At 40.4% G+C, this 26,946-nt stretch overlaps 1 protein-coding gene across 1 annotated transcript; it reads left to right on the top strand.

Annotated features, from left to right (window-relative positions):
• Positions 1–848: 848 nt before the first annotated feature.
• Positions 849–26,634, top strand: LOC112108161 (transmembrane protein 68-like). The gene is made up of 6 exons (XM_026647341.1): positions 849–1,161; positions 8,040–8,204; positions 15,298–15,491; positions 20,660–20,720; positions 21,185–21,324; positions 26,530–26,634. Exons 1-6 carry the CDS (start codon positions 849–851, stop codon positions 26,632–26,634), a joined length of 978 nt encoding a protein of 325 aa, XP_026503126.1.
• The last annotated feature ends 312 nt before the right edge of the window (positions 26,635–26,946 follow it).

Below are 26,946 nucleotides of genomic sequence, written 5' to 3'. Positions count from 1 at the left end.
TACTGAGCATGGATGAACTGTGATTTTTCAAAGGCTTATAACTTCACCAAATTTGGGTAGATTTTCATGAGGATAGTAAAAGGCAGATTATTGGCACAAAGGTCACACCCTGCCAAATCGTAAACTCTAGCTCCAAAGGTTTCATAATGGCTTCCATTGGGAGGGAGAGAAACAAGTAGGGAGAGGACCATCTAGGAAGGAGCAGGTTCCTTATTTTGTTACCTTGACCACCTTCCTCTCTGATTACTAGTTTTCCCTCTGCCTCTATGCAGTCCTCCTTCATACTCTTTGAATACACCTTCCGTGTCCATGTCTCCTCTGACCCATTAGTTGCTGCCTCCTCAGCCTCATTTCCTCATCCTTCCCGCCTCATTTGATCTTCAGCCCTGGAACAGCTTTTTTGCTCACCAAGATGATCACTCATTGAATCTTGTTCTGAATAAAAACTCTTGCATCTCAGGTCTATTCTTTCAGCACTCCCTCTCTCTAACCATCACCTAATGCCCATCAATGTTGCTCCTTACCCCCTTGCACAGGCCTTCCATGACACTTGGTCCATCACTGGCCACTGCCAGGATTCCTCTGCTACGGTCAATCCCCTCTTCCGCTGATTTTCCTCTGGCACTACTGCAATGTGTTTAAAAATAGTTATATCAAAGTCCTACTTCACATGAGAAAAATAGGATATTAAGAACATCATTTAAATACAATGAAAGCATGTCTGTAACTTCTCTGGTAGTAGTAGGAATAAATGAACAGCGTGTTCTTTCTTTCTAGGAGCAAGGTTAAGAAACTGCTTTGATTACGAAGAGAGTTTGACTCAGTTTGCCTAATTCTTTTAACAGAAGATGTTAAGTAAAAGTGAATCCCATACTTCATGGCAGGAATCAGTGATTAGCTCGACCTGGCTGACTTACATATTAGAAGAATGGACTGGTGTGGAGTGCCACTATTTATACTATATCGGCTTCATCTTGTGTGTGTTAAACATAATATTTGCACCTATTTTAATTTTTATAAGCGTTAGTTGCTTTTTAAATCTTCTCCTGCACATTTACAAGAGAAAGAATGGCCTAGATGAGGATTTCTCCAATAAGTCATGGGACAACGGAAGGTTCATGGTGGCATCCATACTTAGTATGTTTGGAAAACTGTTGCACGGTAAGACATTTTTCTCTCTGAACACTATTGTGTTGTGAGATGCTATCATTTGATTATTAAAAACTGGTATCCTGAACTTTTTGTGGCTGAACTATAGTTACACTCAGATGGGGTTCACTGTTGACATTTCCTGGGCACTTTGAGCCATCATAGATAATAGGAATGATGGAGGCTTTCAGCTAGGCCACTGGATCTTATCCAGTCCAAGTTGGTAGTAACAAAAGCTTTTATCAGCTGATGCTGTTTGTTACTCCCTGGCTGAGTCTACACTTGACTTCTATGTAAAAATGTTCTTATCATCATTGTGACTCTCCCTCTCGTAGCAGTGGTGGGAAATTTTTAAGAAAAAGCCCACTGTAGAAAAGGAACATAAGTACTGGTGTGGCTTATAAATATTAGAACTGCCAGACACATGATAGATTGTATGTTTTTTGCTAAATTAGAATTATAGGCATAGTGGATGAAGTTAATGCAATAGACACAGAGCCTGAAAAACTCCCCTGATACAGAAAGTTTCTAATTTCTATGACTTCCGCTATCTAGAGGCTGATATAAAAGATGAAACCCACAAACAGAGACCAGGGTCAGCATCCTAGCAGAAATGTTTGCATTCTCCCCTTTCCCAACAGTTTGGGGTTAGGGGGCCTTGCCTTCTCAGTAACACAATAAACAATTTCAAGGCCTGCAATAGGTGCACTGGAACCAAATTCTGCAGTAACAACCCCTAAATTCGGTGCCAATATTAATAACTCATTCATTACTAGAAAATACCCTTCATTCTCCATGTTTTCCCCTGCCACGACACACACAAACAGAACCTGTCATTTATAGCTGAAAATACTCCTTAATGTTGAATTGAATAGTGATTATTTGAGGTTGGGATTTTGATTAAACTCTCCAAATGACCCAGGAATGGGATTCCCAGGATTTTGGCTCCTACAATGTTGGCAAGGCAGTCTGAGTAAGAATGTCCCTCTCCCACCCCCACTGTGTATCAGGGAAAGTGGCGCACATAGCTGGCTTCATTGGGCCTTGGCTGTTGTGCCTTGGCAGCCCAGCCCATCATCCTACATTTCTGTCTCCTTCCACTCCTTGGCACTCATAGGGAGAGAAGGAGGCAGAGTTCCTGGGGCCCTGATTGAGATGAGCAGAGCAGTTTACACCTCTTACAGGTAATGTTTCAGACTCTCTGTAGACTCAAGAAGACATTACTGCATTGATTTACACACTTCACATTGTCAAGGTTATCTCTGCAACCATAAAGGCTAGAAACAATTAAAAAAGGGAGCGCAGGGATTCTGGAGCACAATTGTGTGCCAAGGAGTAAATTCTGCATCAGATTCTCCAATCATGGAATACACTGGAACCTGCTTGAGAGTGAAAGTAGGCAGCATATTTTGGATATACGTTTGCGATACAATATGACAGCACAAAAGACCAATGCATCACATCTGAAACAGGGAGTTGTTAATAATTCCTCACCTGTATGATTTGGTGAGACTATTTATCATGTTACCTGCTGCTCAAAGTGCACAAATTTTGGTGTGGATGAGAGGGGAGTGTTGAAGCTTCCAAGAATTTCCAGACACACACTAGTTTTGAGAGGTAAAACTAAGACACACAAACATCAACACTTCATTTAAAAGGGGTTCACTCCTTTTGGCCTTGAATTCCCTCCCCCCTTCCCTGCCCATGAAAGTGTAAGGCCTTTGTAGCAGAATCAGTGTATTTCAGCTTCTCAGAATATGTCTACACTACAGTTAAAACCTTGCGGCTGGCCTGTGTCAGCTGACTTGGGCTCAGGCTCAGTGGCTGTTTAATTGCGGTGTAGACATTCAGGTTCGGGCTGGAGCCTGGGCTCTGGGATCCTGTGAGGGAGAAACCAGTACTTAGATTCTGTACAAATAGATGGGAAAGCCACTTATACCTTTTTTCTAGTTTTAATTTGTGAGTAAGCTGCTACTTTTACATAGTCTTTTTAGACTAAAATTACACTTTGGGATGAACTGAGATGCTTTTTTAAACAAATACAAGGAAATAGTTAAGATCCTAAATCCATAACTAAAGTATATATACAAATACACTGTGAAATAACATAGTTGAAAAATCACTTCTTATTTCATTTACTTGTCATGACCTCTGTGTAATTTTTTTTTTGCAAGTGTTCATAACATTGCAAACACCTAAAGCAGAAAAGGGAACTGAAATATTTAAAGAACTCTTGTTGTGTCACTGTCAGCTCTTGCAGGAGAAATGCAGGACTCTGAACCTGCATGTTAAAAGAAGAAAAGCTTCCAGCTTGGATTGCATTCCTTTATAAGGCAACCTCCTGTCTCAAGAAACTGCCCCAGAATATCCCCACACTTGGCATATTTCTTTTATTAAGAGACCTTCTTTTGTTAAACCAACCAGCTTTTGACAGGTCCTTGACTGATCTCTATATCTTTAAACATGTACTTTTTGTAAATTTAAAGTGGTATGGGTATTTTGCTAGTAGTTTAAGTTCTTAAACAATATTTTTTCTTAATTTTCTTTTTAAAAGCCTTGGTTCATATTTTTAAAAGCAAATACCACTTCTGAAAGCAGGTAACCCTGATGTCTATTAGGAATAAAATCTGAAGAGATGGTTTTTGACAAACAGTAAAAAGTGGCCCAATCAGGAGCCTTTGAGCTCTCTAATCAGAGGGTAGGGATGTGGTTTATGCCCCAGTTGGGCTTCATGGACCCCAGTCCCAGCTGCTGTCTATGAGCTGCTAGGTGGAGGACTGGAGTGAGATAACTCCCAGGACCCCTGGTTTCAATACCCCTGCGGCCTGACACTGGTGAGGAAAAAGGATGGGGGGGGGTTCCATCCAATTTTTTGTTTAAGGAACCTCAACAAATACATTCAGAAGTTTCAGTTCTGCATGTTAACTTTGGCTTCCATAAGCCCTTCACTTTCGGTCACAGATTGGTTCACAACTCTTGATTTAAAGAACACATAATTTCATATATTGATTCATCACACTTGTTGAAAATACCTTTATTTCATATCCATCACAGAATTAATTTGCTGATATCTTTCCAAAAGGCACATTCTAATAAAGAGGAATCTGTTTTGCATACTTTGGTTGTGAGAAGGGCCCTTGCTGATTAGCTAGATAGAACTAAAGGTTTTCGAAAATCATGTATATTATTTGTGTCTCATGCTAAGAATCATGTGGGTTTGATGGTTTCTTCACAGACTATTTCTAGATGGATTAAACAATGTATTATTGAATGTTACATATTAGCAGAAATTCCTGTACCTACTTCAGTACAATCACATTCTACTAGAGTTGTAGCAACTTCTTTTGCTTGCCATAAACAGGTCGCCGCCGCTGAAATTTGAAGAGCTGCAACTTGGAATTCTGTACACACTTTCACCAGGCAATATGCTCTGGATTTGGTCGCTATGGCTGATGCTACATTCAGGAGAGTGGTGATTCAGTCACTGTTCAATGGGGACTCTGTTCCCACCTCCAGACTATTATCAGCACTGCTTATAAATCGAAACTATAAGTGGGAATATAGTAGAAATAGAATAGGTCCAAAAAAGGACACTGCAGATCATGAGAGCCATGGAAAAGCTTGATGAAAAATATGATGAAAGATTAAAATGATTAAGAGTATGTAGTTTAGAGAGAAACTATTGGAACAGTATAGAGAAGTTAATCATGTGCGTCTAGTTACATTTTCACCATATTACAAGAAGGGAGAAATTAAAAGCAACACATTTATACTGGATAAAGAAAATTATTTTTACACAATGCATCACGAAACTGGAGAACTAAGTGCCACAGTGTATTATGGAGGCAAAGAGAATTAGACAATTTTATCTGAATATGAATATCCACAATTCTATGATGTTGAAAATGTATTATAGATATAAACTCTTGTGCTTCAGGACACAAGCCAACTTGTAACTGCATGGTTAGACATAACCCTTTCTCCAGATATGTTTTTTGGTAATCGTCCATTGTGGAGGTTTGGAGCATCTTCTGTTGGTCACTGTTAGAAACAGGCTACTGAATTAGATGGACCATTGGTGTAATATTGTGTAGCATTTTCTATGTTACCACTTTCCAGCAGCTTCACTCTTAGGATTAAGTTGGGCAAAAGGCTTGTGCAGGCCTTCCAAGGTGAATTTCCCACTATGGGCACTGACGTAAGTGGGGCTTCTTATGTTGACTTCAAAGGTTATTGAATTGGGCCCCATGTGTGCAAAATTGTCCTAGGATTCATAATTTAGGAATAATGGTCAGCATAATGCAGCTGCACTGCATGTTGCATCAAGAAAAATAACTAGGATAGTACTTAATAAACTAACGGGTTTTAAATAAAACCATTAGATTTAGTTGGAAAAGTTAGATTATTGGGGGAAAGGTAGACACTTCAGAGAATAGACAAGTATGATTTCAGGCTTCTAATGGGGAAAATACAATATAACTGTTCATGACTGTACTTTGTACTAAATCAAAAAAGATATAGTAGTGAAAGCTAACAGGGAAACAATACCATAGGTTCTTTCTGATGGGGTAGATTTGATAAGCAATTTCCATGACAGCTCATTTTGTTGCACTGTTCAAGACTGGCATCTGAGCCATCAACCGTGTCTCACCCAGTGACTGAAATTTATCATGTTAAATCCTGATCTACCAAAAGCATTCTTCACTCTTCAGAGTAGCAGCCGTGTTAGTCTGTATCCGCAAAAAGAACAGGAGTACTTGTGGCACCTTAGAGACTAACAAATTTATTAGAGCATAAGCTTTCGTGGGCTACAACCCACTTCTTCGGATGCATATAGAGTGAAACATATATTGAGGAGATATATATACACACATACAGAGAGCATGAACAGGTGGGAGTTGTCTTAAGTAAGACAACTTGTTAGGTCAAGTCGAACAGTTAAAGTTAGTTAATAGGACATGGTACTTTTCAGTTCACTAGGCCTTTCTTTGTACTTCCAGCCCTATAGTCATTCTAATTATGTGGTGATTTTTCTATTGTTTTATTACTGTTTTAGTCTTTGACATCCTTTTAATGAGCATTGGCTTCATGGTTTTATTTTGTGTTTGGGGTTTGTTTTTACTCATGATTTCACTTTCAAGTTCTAGATATTTTTTCCCCCACTTTAGATTTGCCTTGAGTAGGATTTTTTTTAATCCCATCCAGGTGTCTCTTCTAGGTCTGAAGTGTTTTTAGTTTTCAGAGCTGTAGCATATACAACTCTGGAAAACTATGAGAAGGCTTATTCATTTGAAGTGGTGCTCAATAGTCTGTAGATTCATTGGTTGCTAATAACTATCCAAGTGTGACATAAACAAAAAACCCATCGAGTTAGAGAATAGCCTGGATCTTTAGTTGAATACTGTGATGGACTGTACTCCTGTACTCACACTATTGTAATAATCTTTGTACAAAGTATGCCTTGTGAGGTACCATTTGAAAACTCATAATTTGCTGGTCATTATTGTCCTGGTAAAATATGTGTGGTGATATTGTATCTGAAGTTATAACATTCCTTTGTATGACGTTACTGAAACATGTTCCAAGTCTGAGGAGTGGTCAAACCAGTTCCTCAGAGACAAAGGGCAAGCTGACACATCAGCCAAGTATAAACAAGGTCAATGGGCCATTACCTGCTAAGTGGCTATTCATTGGCAGGAAAAAGGTCATGGGCAGAAAACATACATATTAGCAAAGGTTCCAGAGTACACAGTTTTCCTGGCACCATGCTCCCAGTTAGAAATGCTTCTCAAATGGAGGACAGGAGTATAAAAAAGAAGGGGCAGACACCCCATAGGACCTCACCCAACCTCCTCTCTCATGCTCTGTCCATCAATTCAGTGCACTAGAAGGAAAAAAGGAAACAGCCATTACACAGAAGAAGGGGTCCTAACCTAAGGAGTTTGGTCAGTAAGACTGTTGAGATCATGTGGTAAGAATAACTTTGCTTTGAATTTAACATAGTTTGTTAAATTAGGCACTAGTTGCATTTTATTTTTCTTCTAACCATTTCTGACTTTTATGCCTTATTCCTTGTATTCACATAAAATCTATCTCTTTGTAGTTAATAAACTTGTTTTATTGTTTTATCTAAACTAGTGTGTTTGAACTGAAGTGTTTGGGAAACTCCACTTGAGATAACAAGATCTGTGCATATCATTTCTATTAATAGAATGATGGTCTTTCTATAAGCTTGTATTGTCCAGAGAAGGGCTGGGCAGTAGAAGACATACATTTCTGGGGAAAATCTGGGACTGGGAGTATGCTGGCATCACCCTGCACCATAATTCAGGCTGGTAAAAGCCTAGGTGTGACTGGCAGGCTGCAAGTACACACAGACATAACTGGGAGTAACTTACATGCTGGAGGCTGTTTGTGAGCAGTCCTGATGGGAAGCTACAGTAACTAAGCAGTGTAAAGGGCATCCCAGGCAGGCGTGGAAGAGCTACTCACCAGTCTAGATTGTACTCTGGGTATGTCACAAATACCATTTACAGGTAAGAATATTTCCCCTGATTTCTGACTCCTCTTAAATCATGGTTACAATTACAAAAATAAGAACAATGACTCAAGAGTGCACCAATATTTTAGGCCTCTGTGGGCTGACATATGGTTCAGTGATGCAGGAAATCAAGAATAAGGCTGCTATTTTCTCACTGCATTTTGATTATCAAGTGAAATGTTTGACTGTCAGAACCAAGAGTTAATTGTTATGCTAAAACTTACTCCTGGTGCAGCTTCCCCACATATCGTCAAGAGTTTCCACAACTCTAGTAAGGAGTTTATGTTATATCACAGGTTGACTGGTATAAAGCTAGTATTGAAACTATTGTACTTTGTACTCTTGACAGGTTATGAGCTTCATGGTATTGAAAAAATTCCGGAAGGACCAGGGCTTATAGTTTATTACCATGGAGCCTCTCCTGTAGACTACTGCTTGTTTATCTATACTCTCTATATACAGACGGGAAGACTCTGTTACTCAGTAGTTGATCGCTTCTTTGCTAAGTTACCAGGTAAAGTATTTTTATTGTAAATAAGAGAATTAGTAATATTTTGAATTCTGAGATATTAATTCATACCATTTTAGAGATACATACATTATTACAAATATTAAGACTTAAACAAAATGCTTTCCAGGTATGCACTACAGAAAATAGTATAATTTCAAGCATTTGTGAAACTCTGTGATCTTTTGAATTTAATTATAGCTAAAGATTTCTAGATTTCAAAAAACTTTGCATGTAGCTTTAACATAAAAATGAACTGTTCTTTCTGTTCACTTATTATTGGTATGATTAACTGTTGTAAATTGGAAGAATGCAACATTTAACGAGCTTTATTATTGGCTCTTTTTGAGCAAATCCTAAAATATAAACTATTCTAACAAACTTATTTTCTCAGGGTGAGAATAGAAATCCTTAAATAGAAATCCTATGAAGCATCCAACTCTCATTAAGGTTGTCATTAGGAACCAGTAACTTGCATTACACAAGAAAATTTGGACTCGGAACGCAAATCTATCCTTGATGTAATTCCATTGAAGTTAATGAAGTTGTACCAAGGGTGAATTTTGCATATAGTCTTTGTATGTAGTCTTCCAGCACGTTTTCTTTAATAATTTTGTTTTCCTGGCTTCTTCCAATTGATGTTCTGAAAATGAAGATTGGTTACTTGTAACTGAGATTCTTCAAGATGGACTCTGCATATTCACAGTCATGGGATGTGTGATAAATAGGGTAATCTCCTGAAATATCCTGGATGAACTTTACTGAATCAAGTTTTAAATCTTTGGAATCTATTGTATTAAATGAATTGTTTAAGTATCCTCGCGGGGCAGGGATTGTGTGTATTTCCATGGCAAGGGTAAATATAGCTCCCCCCAGAACTACGAACAATATGGGGTGATTAGTCAAAGTCACACAGGTTCCAAAATCTCTAGAGAAGCACCAGCCACTGGCGAGGTTTGCCTAAACTAGTTCAAACTGGATTCTTCAGGGACCAAGAGACAAAGGAAGGGTTTTTGGTTAAATGGTCTGGTGGTAAACTGATTTCAGGGCCTTCTTTCTGATCCAGCAGTCGGACAGGATCTGTGGTCCACGGAAGGTCACAATCCTTAGGGAAGGTTGGAAGGACTTTGGCCTACTTAGGCCCCAAAAGACTGGGTTCCTGTTCTGAGCAAAGGGTGTTATGAACTTGAAACCATAGGAAAACCCGTGTGGGGTTTGAAGGATTGCTCCTGCCAGAGCCCTTATTGGATTTGGAGTGATCTCTAGTAAGCTTATTAGCACACATGTAGGTCTTTGTACTGATTTTAATGTGTTTTCTCTGTATTGCTTTTATACTAACACTAAAATAAGCTTGTTTAAAAAGAGATGTTTGGTAGATTAATAGTGGTAATTACACTGTTAACCACCTCTGAAGAGAAGGCAAAACAAGCCTGCTTAGGCAGCCTGTGTTTTGTTGGGGATAGTCACAGTAAAGACAAGGAGTGCTTCAACCTGGAAATACCCTGGTCAGAAAGGAGAGAGATGCATGTCTCCACCCAATGGCTCAATCCAAAGGCAATGGCTGGGGAGCCGGAAGCTTGAGAGTGGGTGCCCTTGCTGGACCACTGAGGGGAAATACAGGTGCCCTGAACTGTGACATATATGATGGCATTGTGTGTGGGGGATCTGTATCAGTGTGAATTGCATAAGTTTCCACAGCAGTGGAAGTAAGTACCCTAGAAAGGAGAAGTACAGAGAAAAGTCTCAAACTTTTTGCGAAAGTCTTTGTGAAAAGAGACGGGAAGATGAATTATGAACAGCTGAGGAGACCTTGGCTGGTTGAGGTGTGCACAGAAAGGCAGCTCAGCATTGAGGACCTGATGAAAACACAGTTAGTAGGTTTGCTGTATTCTAATGAACAGAAGGGAATAATGGTCCAGGTCTGCAGGGAATTTCCAGCCCACTGGCAGAGGGTACAGCTGGCAGGGTAAATCTTGGAGCCAGCTCCTTGGAGGGAAGCAGGTAAGTGGCTGGCAGAGGCACTACCTCTTTTCTATGCAGTCTGAGTGCATCACTGCAACTGGGATCAGAGACAGATCTACAAGTAGATCAGGAGAATCTGCAGCTGGAAAGGGACAAACTGCATCTGGAAATGCAGCAGCTAGCAGATCAGGAGCAACAGAGAGAAGACTAGGAGAAACAGCGTAAGTACAAGAGAGAAGAAAAGGAGAAGTATTACCAGCATGAGGAGAGAAAGAAAGACAAACAGCTTCAAAGTCCTAATCCAGTAGGTAGAACTAGTTGTCAGGTACTTGTCCTGGTAGGTGGTATAAACTCCAGATTACTTCCTCATTTTGGAGAGGGGGATGACATAGATGTGTGTCTAAATGCTTTGGAAAGGTTTTCTGAATTGATAGGTCTCAGATGTAATTGTTAACAGGGAATTGTCATTGAGTGGGTACATTTCCAGTGAGGTCCCACCGGGATCGGTTCTTGGCCCTATATTAGATTTTTATCAGTGACCTGGAAGAAAACATAAAATCATCCGTGATAAAAGTTTGCAGATGACACAAATTGGGGGAGTGGTAAATAATGAAGAGGACAGGTCACTGATTGAGGGCAATGAGGACCACTTCATAAACTGGGCAGAAGCAAACAATATGTGTTTTAGTACGGCTAAATGTAAATGTATACCTCTAGGAACAAAGAACATAGGCTGTACTGACAGGATGGGAGACTCCATCCTGGGAAGCAGTGACTCTGAAAAAGATTTTGGGTCATGGTAGATAATCTGCTGAATATGGCCTCCCAGTGTGATGCTCTGACCAAAAGGACTAATGCAATCCTTGGATGAATAAACAGGGGAATATTGAGTAGGAATATTTTTTCTCTGTATTTGGCACTGCTGTGACTGATGCTGGAGTACTGTGTCCAGTTCTGGTGCTCACAATTCAAGAAGGATGTTGATAAATTGGAGAGGGTTCAGAGAAAAGCCACAAGAATTATTAAAGGATTAGACAACATGCCTTATAGTGAGAGACTCAGAGCTCAATCTATTTAATTTAACAAAGAGAAGGTTAAGGGGTAACTTGATTATAATCCATAAGTACCTAGCTGGGGAACATATGTTTAATAATGGGCTCTTCAGTCTAACAGACAAAGGTATAACACAATCTAATATCTGGAAGATTAAACTAGACAAATTCAGACTGGAAATAAGGTGTACATTTTTAACAGTGAAGATAATTAACCATTAGAGCAATTTACCAAGGGTTGCGATGGATTCTCTATCACTGACAATTTTTAAATCAAGATTGGTTGTTTTTCTATAATACATGCTCTAGCACAGTGGTTCTCAAACTTTTGTACTGGTGACCCCTTTCACATAGCAAGTCTCTGAGTGACACCCTCTCCCTCCTTATAAATTAAAAACACTTTTTTATATATTTAACAACATTATAAATGCTGGATGCAAAGTGGGGTTTGGGATGGAGGCTGATAGCTCACGACCCCCCATATAATAACCTTACAACCCCTTGGGGGGTCCCGACCCCCAGTTTGAGAACCCCTGCTCTAGCAATTATTTTGGGGAAGTTTAGTGATCTGTGTTCAGTGGCCTGGATCTGAATGTCTTGTATCTGAATATATTCCTCCTCTTCAGACAAAATGTTTGCTATCACAGAAGGCAATTGAGGGTGATAATTACCTTCCATAGCCAAATCTGAGATCCTCAGATTTGGAAAAGGTAATTGTAGTGAGGGAGCCTGGCCTCCCTCCAAGACTGACAGGGAGGAACCACTCTCCATCCCCTGGTAGGCAGAGCCAGGCAAGCCATGCCCACCCTGCTGGAAGCAGAGGGGTGGGACAGGAAGTTTAAAAGGCAGGCCCTGCAGCTCAGTTGCTCAAGAGCCAGAGAGGGAAGCAGACGTTGTTGTTCGTCTGCTGCCGAGCCCTGTGCCTGAGATGGAGTGCTGCTACACTGAGGACCCAGAGGAGATGGCAGGACTGCTGATAGGCCAGGACCCAGAGGAGCTACTGGGACTGCCACTGGCTGTGTACCTCAGGGAGACGGAGGAATCCCAGGAGACATAAGTACATGCCAAAGGGGTAGTAGGAAGTAGCAGAGGGACACCAGATGATAGTTTGGTTGTGTTGGCAGAATTCAGGTCAGCGTGTTTCAGCCAGGTCCTCGCTGACCCAGTGGCAGAACCATCTGCCACTGTTGGGGCCGTGGGCTAGGACCCTGTGGAGTAGGGTGGGCCTGGGTCCCCCTACCCTCTGCAGCTGCCCCACCCCTGGGGTGGCTGCCTACCCACCTTAGGCCAAGAGGCCTGTGTTTGCCTGCTGTCTGCCTGAGCCAGGAGGGCAAGCAATAGACTGCTTACTGCTCTGCCCTGCCCAGAGGGTCAGAGCCACTTTAAAACTGCTTCTTGCTCTGCCCTGCCCAGGGGGCCAGAGCCCTGAGACTGCCTCTTTCTCTGTTCTGCCCAGAGGGCCAGAGCCCTGAGACTGCTAATTCTCCATTGAGCCTTGCCTTAATAGATATGTGGTAGTGAGAGGGTATGACCTCCCTCCAAGACTGATGGGGAGGGATGGCCTACAGTAATTATAGACATCCTTTGTGTGGTCTCTTGGAAGGAAGCAAGGCATCCAGAATGTGCATCTGATGCTGAAAACCCCTCCGGACAGGAGACATGTTTGAATCCAGGTTTCCTCTTCAGAACCACCATTTGAATTCTTCCATTAAAATTCTTACTTTAAAACTAAACTACCCTAACGGTCTACACTATAAATTAATTGCTATCCTTAGCTCTACCCGCAGAACTATGTGAGGGGTTTTAGCATCTGTATTAATGGTCCAGAGAGATTCTGAGTCTCTGGCTGCAGGTGTTGAAAGGAAACCAGGTGGCTGTGGATCACTATACTCCCTTTTATAGCCTGACCTTTAGACTGTTCAGGAATCAGGGAAGGAAGGGTAAGAAGGGGTGTGTGAGCTCTCCAATGGGCACTGCTAATTAGGTTTCCCCATCAGAGCTGCTTGGCCAGCACATCCCATGAGTGGGATATGCAGAGGCTACTCGAAGGAGAACTTTTCTTTTAGAGATTGATATCTTATTATCCTGTACCTTTTTGGTATACAAGAGTTTTTTTCTTTCTCAGGTGTACATTTATGGGTGAATAACCTTACCTTTTGAAGTTTAATGCTTCAAGATTCTTCACGGTCATTTTCCACCCAAATTAGGCTACCTGTGATAGGGTATATAAACCCCACACTGGGCTGGAAGGGGTTAAAGGACAGTACTGGGCCCAGGTAGCTTTGTCCCTCCAGCCTGCAGAGCATGCTCCAACTGGAGATGGGGTTGAAAAGGGAGCAGCACAGCTCAGAAGCGGGAAGACTGGGGAGAAGGATAGACCTACTCTGAAGGCTTCTGACAAGAGTGCCAGAGAAGCTTCCCTGAGGGAAAATATATGCTCAACTCGGTTGGGACAGATGGTTTGGTTACCCTTTCTTTTCTCCTTATCTGGAACTGAAGGTGGGGAGAGAAAAGCAGTGATAGGAAGTGACCCAGGGAGGGTGACTCAGAGGGCACCTTTGGGAGGGCCAGATATTGTTGACCCTCCTTGGGCCCAGGGTTGGTTCCCAGTGGGGTAGGCAGGCCAAGGCTCCCCTACCCCTGCCCTCACTACAGGAGGGACTTGAACCACCTGTGCTCCTCACTGCACCTCTGAGCAAAGGGCAACCAGGACTGTAAGACTGGCCCACTGTGGCGGGAGGGGTGGGCCCTAGGTGCACTAACCACTAGGCCACTAACCCACCAAGGACTCTATTACACTACCTTTACCTTTACTGTATCTAGAGGTTTGTTAATTATATACAAATTTCCCTAGGAGCTAGTGGTTTGTTCACCTATGCTATTCTCCTTAGGATCTGTTTACTCCCCATAGTGCTCATTGTGGTGTGTATGATTCCACTTTTGTATTCATTTAAAGTTTAGTGTTTTTGTAAGAAGTGTCTTTAAGACAACTGAAAACAGTTGCTGAGGAACATCTCACTTTCAGTAATCTTTATTTCATTTGTAACTCAAAATCTCAAAGACTAACTTGTGAACTCAGAAAGAAAGAAATGGTTGTAAAATTTCCCAGTATACATCTGTAGTTTCAAAAAATCTTACTACGCTTAGCATAGTTATGTTATTGGAGCAAATTAGAAAAACAGAAAATCTGTGTATGCCACCATTTTTAATCTGTCTCTGGGTATTCAGATATATATCATGTTTCCCTGTGTTGTGACTCTTTGCCCCTTGTCCTCAGACTACAAGAAGTTATAGCCTATAATCCAAACAAAAGTTATTCATTTCACAATAAAGTAATAGTAAAGTTAGGCTTATTATCATGTGTTGTGTGTGTATATATTTCTGGATAAGCAACTATGTGTGACTTTCTTTTAACACATTCAAATCAGGGAGGGCACAAACATGAAAGGGCTATTCAAGTTCAAGCTGTAAATTTGTAAAACATTTCTTATTGCCAGTTGAGCCTGATACAAAGTCTCAGAAGTTTTTTAATGTAGCAGTGAAACTATGGACCAAATTCTTCAGCCTTTGTTCAGGCAAGATTCTCAATAAAGTCAAATATTGTCTTTAAATTTGTACCCATCAACAGCTACAGGAGCAGTAACTGAAAAATACAAAGTCCATTCAGCACAGTCCAGTCACCCTGCAGAAACTCTTCTGTTTTTTTATTCCATCTATTTTGCCAGTTCTTTTGTCCAGTGTTGGGTAAAGGTCTCTTGATACCTTCCTTGTCCATCATACTGATTATTATGGCTGGAACTCTGCCACACTTGGAAAGTGCAAGTACATTTCCATGCTACTGTGGGTTGAAGCTGTAACCCCTAATTATATTTGAGTATTTATACCAGATTTATTACTGATGACTATGACATCTCCAGTTTTATCAGATATGTAATATGTAGACACACAAAATTGCTGAAGGGGTGGGTGGGCGTGTGTGTGTTGGAGAGTTTTTGATTAGATTTTATTTTCAATATGTGCAAGTAATAATTATGTAATGAGGTTTAATGCACCATATTGGTCTCTACTGGTTACGTTTATTGCAGGAATACAACTGTATTTAAACCTGTTACCTGCAGTGCATAGTGGAAGAGATGAAAGTGTTGAAATTCTGAAGAAAGGCAACTTATTGGGTGTCGCACCAGGTGGAGGTCGAGAAGCATTCTTTAGTGATGAAAACTACAACCTCCTGTGGGGTAATCGCAAAGGCTTTGCTCAAGTGGCCATAGATGCAAAAGTGGTGAGTGGTTTCTTGTGTGTGTATATAAATATGTGTAACCCACTGATCACTGTATGTTACATACCCGTCTCTGTGCCCAAGCCACAAAGAATGTGAGTCTATTACAGCTGCTAGCTACAGAGACTAGCTCTTTAACTGAAGCTTTCAATATTCATGCTTTTCGCTCTGAAAGGCCCTGATTCAATCCCCCAGATGGTAGCCATCACATTAGCACATATGTATACTCTACAACACAGGGATCCAAAGATCAATCAAGTAATTCTGATTTCAAGTATGTTTTGTAAAATGGATCCTCTTTCTGGGATTATAAAATGTGACCTAAGAAGGTTCAAAATCAATTATTTTTATATTAACAGGATTATTATAGTCTAATGTCAAATATAAGAATAGCAATCTTGTGAGACTGTGTACTTGAGGGATAATATAGAGGACTTTGGTTTTAAGATTAATGGTCTCCAGTTAAGTAGCCTCTTATTTATCTGTAAAAAAGCTATTGCTGTATTTTGTTATGTTTTTTAACTTGAGTCCTTTCTAGTTTTGTTTAACTTTTTAACCAAAGAATTAGACTGGATATATCAGAACACTTTTAAACAAAAACTGACATTAAAACACTTAATCTATTGTAATCCCATAACAGTGTGAAGTGTCAGCAGAAGATATTTTCTGTAAACCAATTATTGTATATAAAAGAAATAAAATGAATCTCCCCTAGAAAAGGAATAGTATTGAGAGACTTACTTTGTGTGCTTCAAGCAGCATTTCTCCAAGATTTCAGCCTAGGACATACACTGAGGCTATTCAATGACTTGGCTATGGCCTGAAGGCCCTATTGTAGTAGAGAGAGCGAGCCTGGAGCACTGGGCCTGAACTGAACTGCAAGATCTGAGGCCTGAACTACAGGCTGTGAATAAAAGTCAGGCTTCTCCCATCGACATAGCTACTGCCTCTTCCAGAGGTGGATTAACTACACTGATGGGAGAAGCTCTCCCGTCGGTGTAGTAGAGTCTTCACTAAAGTACTACAGCAGCACAGCGGCCTCGCTGTACGTGTAGCCAAGCCCAGAGATACTGGATTTATGGCTTATTACAGCAATCTGTAATGCACTAACATCCTCTTTTTGTCCTGTGACTGCAGAGGTGTTAGCGGGCCACTTTGCCTTGAATGGTCCCTTACAATATGTGCTAACTACTTACGCTAAACAATCTGTTCCACCTTGCATTTTGCTGTAGTGCTGGGAATACCTTTCCCAGACCTGAAGAAGAGTTCTGTGTGTCTCAAAAGCTTGTCTCTCTCACCAACAGAAGTTGGTCCAATAAAAGATATTACCTCACCCACCCTGTCTCCCCAATGGAATAAAACAGTTTGTTAATTTTCCCTTTGGTCTGGTCTACACTACAACTGCATTGCTCAGGGGTGTGAAAAATCCACACCCCTGAGTGGCGTGGTTATACCAACCTACCCCTGGGTGTAGACAGTGTTATGTCGGTGGGAGAGCTTCTCCGATCGACATAGCTAGTGCCATTCAGGGAGGTGGATTAACTACAGTCTCTCCAATTGGTGTAGCGCATCTTCATTAAAGCGCTACAGCATTAGTAGTTGCATCAGTGTGGCTGCATCAATGCAGCATTTTAACTGTCGACTTGCCCTGAGATCCTAACCCACATGTCAAAGGTATTTTTTGATATAGGACTTTAATTGGGTCCTTGAACTAAAGATAGCTTAACTATTTAAAAAAAAGAAGTAGGGAAATATGAAAAAGAATACCCCAAAGCTAGCACTGAACTGCAATTAGTGATGTTATGGTGCAAGCTACATTCTAGAGAGAGATTATAATTTTACTGAGATAGATTCTATTCATGCTCCAGAACATAATTTATGTATACATACCATTAAAGTGAGTGTGTGTGTCTGTGTATAAAGATATGATGAATAAGGTTGGTATTGACAATATTATTGTATCAAAACATGCCTTTGTGTGGGCTATTGTAGAAGCAGTGGAGAGCTTCAACATGGAGAATTCTTGTTTTTCCATCTCAAAAATTTAAAGGGTTAGTACTAACACATTTTTTAGTGGAAGGGTCTAAAATAATTTCTTAAAGGGCCCATTTTTAATTTCTCGTTTTATAAATTCTCAGATTGGGTTTTCTGAGTCTTCAAGTCAATCTTCAGTCACAGTTACATGCTGTAAATTTGGGAGTTCTTCATACAAAGCAAACGGGTTGAATCCTTGCTTTAAATGGAAAACTGAGTAGATGTCCTACTGTCTGTGTCTCCATAATATAGATTCTGTCATACTCCTATAAGACTGTTGTCCCTGAAATTACTGCTACATAAGTAGTGCAGTGTGGAATAAGACTTAGAAAACATAATTTGGCATTACCTGAAAATACAGAATTATTGACAGAAAATTATAAATGATACCAAAAACATTAATGGACTGAGAAATGGTAAGTTCTCCCTGCAGGAGGCACATTTAGGAATAAACAATAGCAACTTAAATGGAAAATCTCAAAACTTTTCTTAAAAATTTTGGCCCAGATCTTGGGCTGTATCTGATCTGTGCTCAGTGCATCTCAACATGGGAAGTGCAAAAGTAGATTTGTCACCTTTGCACTCTCCTGACCCTGGGGCTACTGGGCCTCAGTGTTGGTGACGCTTTGAGGATGCTCTATTTTAAGTAGGCTGCCCTTGGCCTCAAGGGACCATAATGGCAACCATGGATCTCCAGGGTGTAGACACCCCCTGGTCATGCTTCCTTTTCCCCAGCTACTCCTCCTCCCCCATGCTGGGGGTTGGAGAAGAAGGTGTAATGAGAGCTGCTCTGATGTCTCTGGGTCACTTCATAGGCAGAGGAACTCCACATGTGGCTGGTTAAGCCAGCTTTAGGAAGAACTGGTGCAAAAGAAGATTGGGCCTGTTCTTTCTAGCAGGCAAATATACTATAGTAAGAACATGGAAGTTATGAGTCTCCCCCCACCTTGTAGTGACTGGTTATGCACCACAGGACATGTGATGGAAATGGAGCAATGGACTTTTAACTTTAAATCTTCGAAAAGATTGTAGATTCCCTTCTTAAATTATGTGGTAGAAAATCCGCAAACCCCAAAAGAGGGAAGGGGACAAAGTGACTATTTTAACTGTAAATTGGACTAATTTAAATTCAATATTATATCAGTGGAGTAGGATGAAGAATTCTTCAGGTGTACGGTTGTTTTATGATGTACAAAAGTAGGTTGTCACAAGGTGCCTCTTCAGCTACCCAGTGGGCAGTGCTGCCCAGCCTGTTTTCATGGTCTCTGTCAGAAACTCACTCATGCTGTTTCCCTTTCACCATGTGTACATTTATTCTTCAGTTCCTAAGCAAAACAGAACATGACACGGATATCCAGCAGGAGGAGACTGACACACAGCCTTCTCTTCTCCTCATGGTCACTCTCTGATCTCCCATGCTTCCTGTTACTCCTAGGTAGTGAGCCAATTGTCTCATTAGCCCAACAGTTAGCACCCAGGTGTCAGTAATCCTCCCACCAGAAATGGGTTATTGGCTTTCAGTTAAGTCAGCAGCCTTCTCTGTGCTGCAGCAACCTCCGTGATCAGGGTGCTATGGGTAGCATTTTGTCACATAGGTGTTACAATATCCAGCATATGGTATTCTGCATATATTTTTTACTGCAGCTTTGTTTGACTAATGAAGAATAGAGCTGTTATAACAGAAGAAAGGCGAAGAGCAAGATTAATGCACAAGTTCAATGTGTCTTGGAAATATAAAACGTGGTCCAAGGAACATCATCCTTCCTCTCTGTTATTAGTCAAATTTCTATCAACTGTATAGATATGACTTGAAAGAGATACATTTTAAAGAAATAAAAGCAGAAGGAAAGAAGGAGGAGTCAGCTTAGCTGTCTCCACTAGGGGCTGCTGCTTCAAAAGAAGAGGAAAGGAAACGGGAGCTGCTTTCTTTGACCAGAACTACCAGCAGGAGTGGGACTGCAGGCAGGAGAGGACCTGGAAGCTGAAAAATAGGACTCCAGCCATCAGTGGTAGAACGGAGCCAGGCAATATTTGCAGGAGAGAGGGGGACAAGATGTTACACTGAGTGAGAAAAGAAGGTGACCTAATGCCAGAGAAGCCTAGTCCGGATGAGTGAGAGATTTGGAACAGATGGCATGATGACAAGATTAAATGAAAAGCATGTTCAGATAGTGTGACTTTTAAAAAAATTAAATAGTTTAAAAATAACTTATTTCCTGATGTTACTTTTCCCTCTAAGCAGTTGTTGTAGGGATGTTGCACAAGAAATACACTCTCTGTTAAGATGTGGTCCACGCTATAAAAAAGTTTAAGAACCCCTGCTCTGATTCATATCTCTGATAAACCACTTGGGATAGGAACTGAAGGGGAAGCAAAGTTCTATACCAGGCCTGTACATGGGTGGCACTCGATCTATAATAACAATAATGAAGACACTGTCACAACATAAGATTTAGGAAGAACCTCTGCTGTGACGTGATGTGACCTATACTAGCTCAATATGTGCTTCAGAGAAACAATAATCTGCATCATATTTGAGGGGAAATAATTTTCTGAGAAATTACAACTTCTTAAAACTATTTAGTATTAAAGGCATTAGAAAGGAAACATTTAGTTACGCATGATCATCCTTTCTTGTCCCTTGCCCCAAGATTTGCAGGTGTTTCATAGTACATTGATAGTCTGTTTTCTATAGAACTTTTGAAAGATTTGGTTACCAAAATAATATATGTCTGGATGATTTTTGGCTAACTCAGTAACTCTGACTTCTTAGGCACTGAAAAAAATTGCTGAACAAACTCATGAAACTGAAAATTCTGATATTTGTGGAATTATTTTTTCTGCTTCTAAATGTTATCCTGTCAGTGTTGTTTTGGTGTTCATCCTGATAATAGCAACATGTGACATAGGTTCTAAGAACCCTCAGAAAATGGAGCCTCACCTGGTACATAACTAGCTGTAGTTTTTCCTGACAAACATGTGACTCCTTTTGAGTTTCTAGTCATGATAACTTATCAGTTTCATTTTGATTTAATAGGATGCCTATAACCACATGATATAGATGCAATATTTAAATACAAAAACTGAGGCTGAACTATTGTCCAAAGTCTTACCACTTCTTTTTCCTTATTTCTTAGCCCATCATCCCTTTGTTTACACAGAATATTCAGGAAGGATATAGGACACTTGGAAAAATAGGTAAGATTTACTTCATATGTAGCTTTTCACGTTCTTAGAGTTTTCTTTTATTTATATTTTCAAAATCAACTGTTTCTGGGAAATACTCGTCTTGTGAATTTCTTTTTAAGCTTTTGTTCTCTTTTAATTCTGGAACTGTTTCTTTGTGATGTAAACTGAAGTCCACATTGGTTAGCTAATGTGATTATGCATTTATTGGACTAAACATTAATTGTTCTCTACATGGTGACCCATCTTAACCTGATAATATGCAGGAGGCAATGTAAGAGTAGATAATTATTTTCAAGATTATGTGCCTTACATATTGTTTGATGTACTTTATGTAGCCTTTCATCAAACACCCATATAATTTAAAATTTGTTAGTTGCAATCCAGAATCATTATGATTCAGGGACTCTGCTGGCTTCTAAGGTTCTCTCTCAAAATGTAACACCACCCCGTCCCACCTTTTTTTTAATTCACAGGGTTTTTTAGGTGGTTCTATGAACGTTCTCGATTGCCACTCATTCCTGTATATGGAGGGTTCCCAGTCAAACTTCGCACATATATTGGAGATCCCATTCTATATGATCCAAATATAACAGCTACAGAACTAGTTGAAAAGGTAAGTTGGGTGTTCTCTTTGAAACTTTCGGGAGTCTACAGTCTTAGTTTAAATGATGTTAGTTAGGTCTGTAGTATCTGACATTAAATTCCATGTCTATTGGTTTCTTATGAAGTAAAACTTTCTTACAGTACATCAGCCATCTTACATAGTGTAACATATCTCTGGCTGAAATATCATTTTCTCCTGACACTGTTAGATTCCTCCACAGATTTGTGCATTGTTCTAAACTTGTCACCATCCTCCCTGGCCTTCTCCCTCAATACTTTACACCAGAGGTTTCTGGACTGTGTTCTGTGAACCACTTGCTGTTGGTCTGTGATGAGCTGGCTGATCACAAGGTCCTGGCTGTGCTCCTTGTTTCCAGATGGTAAACTGTCTTAAAAGAAGCTAAAATACATTACATTATTTAAACTTAAGTAAATTAATAACTTTTAGAAATGCCCACACAAAGCTCCGGTGCCCTAAAACATACTTAATATTACAACAAAACCTCAGCAGCATTAAAACAATCTTTCAGAGAATAACTCTCCCAGCCACCCACCCACAAAAGAGCTTCTTTCCACACATTCATAGTTCCAGAGTGTAAACTTCAGCCCTCGCCAAAAACCCTGTCTAACAGATGTTTAGCAGCTATTTAGAGCAAGTTCTAAAATCTTAGAGCCCTCACAGAGAGTGCCCTGCTATCCGCTACTCTCTCCCTTCTAGTGAAGGGGATTCAGCTTGAGTGCCTCTGGTGACCACAGCTGTGGCACGGTGGCACGGAGAGAGAGGCAATTCCTCAGGTAGGCAGGTCACAGGCTATTTAAGGCTTCCAAAGTCATAACCAACACTTTAAATTCCACCAGAGACCATTACACAAATCCCAGGGCACGGATGGCATGTGTTCCCAGAATGATGCCACTGTGTTCTGCCCTAGTGTTCCTCTCTGAATGCTTTTAATGTGTAGCTCTAAAGATAGCACATTGCAAAAATCTAATCTTGGGTAATAAGGGTGCAAATGGCAGAGGTGGGTCTTTAAAGGATACAAGGTCCTAATCAGACAAAGAAGGTAAAAAGCTGACTGGGTTACTGCTGTCATATTATTGTCCAACAGCAGCTGAGTGTCTGCAATCACTCCTAAGTTTTCGTGGGCTAGAACCCAGTCATCAGATGCATGGAGTGGAAAATACAGGAGCAGGTATAAATACATGAAAGGATGGGAGTTGCCTTACCAAGTGTGAGGTCAGTCTAACGAGACAATTCAATTAACAGCAGGATACCAAGGAAGGAAAAATAACTTTTGAAGTGGTAATGAGTAGGGTCAACTGTCTGAAATGGGCCACTCTTTTTTCCCAAAGACATTTTTCCGTGGCATGTTAAGTTTGTTTTGCAATAGAAATGACAGGTATCTATAGTTGTCACTTCCCTTTCTTTGGTATTGGAACTGACTAGTGATGTCTCACAAGGCTGTATCCTAAACTGAAACTCTTCAAACACAATCTAGCTTTTGTTTGATTTATGGGAGAGAGGAACAGAGGGAATAACAATTTGTGGGTAGTCTCAGGGACTGTTTGGAGGGAAACAAAGATTTATCTCAGGATATCACATAAGGCTGCAATACTAATTTAATCTTACAGTGATTTTATCAAGTTCTCCTGTAAAGAAGAATGGAAAAGTCTATTTCTAATGAAAAATATATGGAAATAAAATCCCTGAGGCTAGTTTATTTACTTATCCTAAAGGAGCAATGTTTCAGGGCAATGCTCTGTTCCCATCCTCTGCTGCCCCAGAAACTGGTCACACCCACTTTCTTTTAGAGTTCAGTCTGTATTTTATTACAAACCCTTCTCCCAACACCACTACAGTGCAACATCACAGTTTTTAATTCCTACAGTTTTTAGTCCCTCTTTACCAGAACCCTAGGAAATGAGATCTCCCTGTTTTGGGAGCTGTTTCAGTCTGACTCAGCTAGTCCAGTCTTCCCCCCTTGTAACACTTCCTTTCTGGTTTATCAGGTTAGCCAACTGAGGCCTAATTAGTTCCTTGCCTCCCCAGCATCGCTTTCTGATTAGCTACTTGCTAAATCAGCCATCACTGGGAAACTAATTCAGGCTACAGTGATCAGAGTGCTGACCCACCTGTCAGGCCTCAGCACTCTGTCACAAGAAACTAATAGCAGAAAGGTCTCACATTGCAGGCCATCTTGAAATATGTAAACTCAGAGGTAGTTTCCCTTGATTTTTTTTTTGAAATGGAAAATAAATCAAAGAAAATATATTAATACAACATGAAATTAAAGACAGAAAAGGTCGATATTTGCACAGTGATTTGGGGAGATCTTCCAAGAGACAAAAGGGAATTAGATGCCAGTTCCCATTGACTTCCATTGACTGCCCTTTGTGCCTTTTGAAAGTCTGTCCCTGAACCTGTACTACACACATTATAGTCAAGTCCTACTCTTCAGCCTCCTAAACACTAAATACCTTGCAGAGCCCTTCAAAATGTGTAACAAGGACCCACACTCCAGTCACTTTTTCCCTTGCATGGACACATACAAAATAGAGACAAGGTGGGTGAAGTAATATCTTTTATTGGACCAACCTCTGCTGGTGAAAGAGACAAACTTTTGAGCTACACACAGCTCTTTTTCAGGTCTGGGAAAGGTACTCAGGGTGTCACTGCCTAATAGAAGGTGGAGCAGATCGTTAAGTATAAGAAGTTAACATATGTCGCAAGAGACCATTCAAGATGCGGTGGACAATTACCATATCTGCAGTCTTAGGACAAAGGAGAGTTAGTTTGGTCATAGATTGTGTTAATGAGACATAAAACCAGCATCTCTGTTGAGTCCGTGATTTTTAGTGTCTAGCAAGGTTATGAATTTAAGCTCCCAGTCTCGTCTTTTGAAGATCTTATGCAGGTTTTCCTTTGATTACAAGGACAGAGAGGTCAGATATGGAGTTGATCATTTCAGAAAAAGTGTTCGCCCGTGGGTGATTAGGGTATTTTTTCTTTTATTATTGGGACCAACAGAGTTACAACAACACTACATACAAGATATATAGTTATATCTCTGCAAATGATAAATGTTATCAGACAGATCCTCAGCTGGTATGAATTGGCTGAGGTTCTGGCCTTACTGGAGCCCTGTGGGGGTTAATGCTACTATCAGAAATGTTTTTCATTTCCCGATTCCCATCCATTTAAATAATTTAGAAAATCTTGGCCAATATATGTGCCTAATCTTAGGCTCACTAATCCATAGTTAGGTACCTAAATAAATAGTCTGATTCTTTCCACAAGTGTTGAACACCCAACTAAAACATTTTTTTGGATGCTGAGGGGAAGCTGTTGTGTCACTTTGGGTGGAATAAGTGGGCCCAGAGAACTGGAGGTGTTTACATGACTGTCATTATACAACATGAACCATTTTAAACAAGGTTTGGGGTCTTGAGTACAGAGACCTCAGGCTGCTTAGTTATTGTGGAAAACACACTAGAAAACTCATGGCAAAGGCTGGAAATGTATTGACCGAGATACACAAAAGGAAAAGAATCAAAACAAGGCAAAAAGTGAAATTAAGTGATTATGCAAAACAAACAATCCCTTTTTCAGAGATAAAGAATAAGGGTTAGAGTCTCTTGCTCTGTCAAGCAGCCCGTCTTGGTGGGGAAGAGTTAGTTTTGCTGTTGACAAAATAGACACAGGAGGAGATGTGATGGGATAGTAAAAGTTGGGGGAAATATGGCTTTTGTTGATGTTCTCAGGACACAAAGAGGCTAGTCAGGGATATCATCTGGTTGGTCTGGTCAGGTCCCTTACCTCTGCTAGTCCTTCTCTGACTGGCAGAGCTGGATGGACCATCTCGCCTTGTTATGCTGGGACCATGTGGTGCTTTTGGTCTCTGGATTAGGCAGAAAGCTGAGAGAGAGGACAGTAGTTAGTTTTGAGGGACAGGATGGGACACACAAGAGACAGGAGGACAGAGTTGGATCTCAAATGTATCAAGTTGGGGTCCTTGCTGGGGCAGTGTGTTGGTTAAGCCTCTCCACTGGTGTGCCAAGGTCCACATGTCACAATGAAAATCCCCCAGCAGCAGCGGCAGTAGTGCAAATGGTTTTTCCTTTCCCTCACAAAGTCTCTCTTTAAAAGGACCCCAAAAGGGGGTGATGGGCAGAATAGCCCATCCTTTTTTTATTTTGTCCACCAGTTAGGATTAATTTCTGAAGTACCAATTTTGGTCCATTGAGTTCCAGTCCCATACTCCCCTTGTTTATCAGACATGATTTTAAGCACAGGCCTTGGGTGGTATCAGTAGATCCTCTCTGTTTAATTCAGATGTCTCCTTTTTCCTTCTTAAATAATGTTCTATAGAAGGTGATTGTGACAATTATGAACTTTTACCCACTTTCCATAAATTAAGCCCGTAATTAGAGAAGGCCCTCTGGGCCCTAATCATTACAACAGAGCAAGGGGAAGGGTCCAAGCTGAATATTTATCAGATTTTAGTCTGAGCAAAATTACAGTGGATGAGATTTAACATGCCTGAAAAAACAGGCTTTTACATCCTGAACCTCCCGTTTTATTTAATGATTTGATGCATATTTTAATGAATAGTAAACATTTAAAATAGGGTTTGAAAAGGTAATAGCTGTTTTTGTAGGGGGAAACTGCTTTCTAAACCTTGTGGCAGAGGTTTTACATCGGAATAGGATTTCCGCAGTGATAGCTTAGTTAAAAGATCTTTACAACAACTCCAATTGAAAAAACTGTCAAACTTAAATATGAAATTATATCAAGTCACACTTACAGTTTAAGGGCTCAAACCTGCAAATACAAGTAAATAATTTCAATAAAATATGTAGTCCTATTGAAGTTAATGAAACTAATCTCCTGAGTTATTCATGTGCCTCAGGGTTTGCAAGATGGAGTGGTAGTGAGCTAACATTTCCATGGCACTATTGCATATGTAGATCTAGCTGTTTTGTATGTTTGGTTATCACAGGGAAAAATACACTGGTGTGTGGGAATGAGACTATCCCTCAGCATGGTCTTCATGGGATCTTGTGAAGGATTTACCCTTCCTGCCCTCTCCTCCCCCAACGTTTTCCACGGAGTTTTATGTATACCTTTAGCATCCTTGGGAAAACTAGAAGAGAATGATGATTGAAGTAGTCCTTCTTGAAATATAAAAGGTTTCCCCCTCTTTCTTTCTCTTAACAGACAAAGATTGCCATTGAAACGCTAAGAGACAGACACCAAGAACTACCAGGAAGTATACTAAGAGCTCTGTTGGAACGATTTGGTAAACATCAGAAAGAAGACTAGTGTATTTAAATATTGTTGTTAAATATTAAAAACTGTTACTGTAACTTGTGGGAAGAAAAATGTAGTTTTCTTAGAAGTACAAGAGACTGCAAACTACATGTATCAAACATTCAATCATATCACTACCTTAAAATCTCTCTCTCTCATCTGGTCTGGCAACTTCAATCCAAATAATAAAAGAAAAGGAAATTAAGAGGTTCATTATCCTGAGAGAAATTGATTTAGAGATTGTTAAACCAGATGACAGCAGACATTATTCTCATATAAAAGTTAGACCTTGTGTAGCATTAGGAGCACACTGGGGGAGCTGAT

Source organism: Terrapene carolina, unplaced genomic scaffold, assembly GCF_002925995.2.
Source record: "Terrapene carolina triunguis isolate 2854851 unplaced genomic scaffold, T_m_triunguis-2.0 Scaffold58, whole genome shotgun sequence".
NCBI lineage: Eukaryota > Metazoa > Chordata > Testudines > Emydidae > Terrapene > Terrapene triunguis.
Note: the sequence above shows the minus strand (reverse complement) of the source record. Positions and strands in the feature narration are given on the sequence as shown.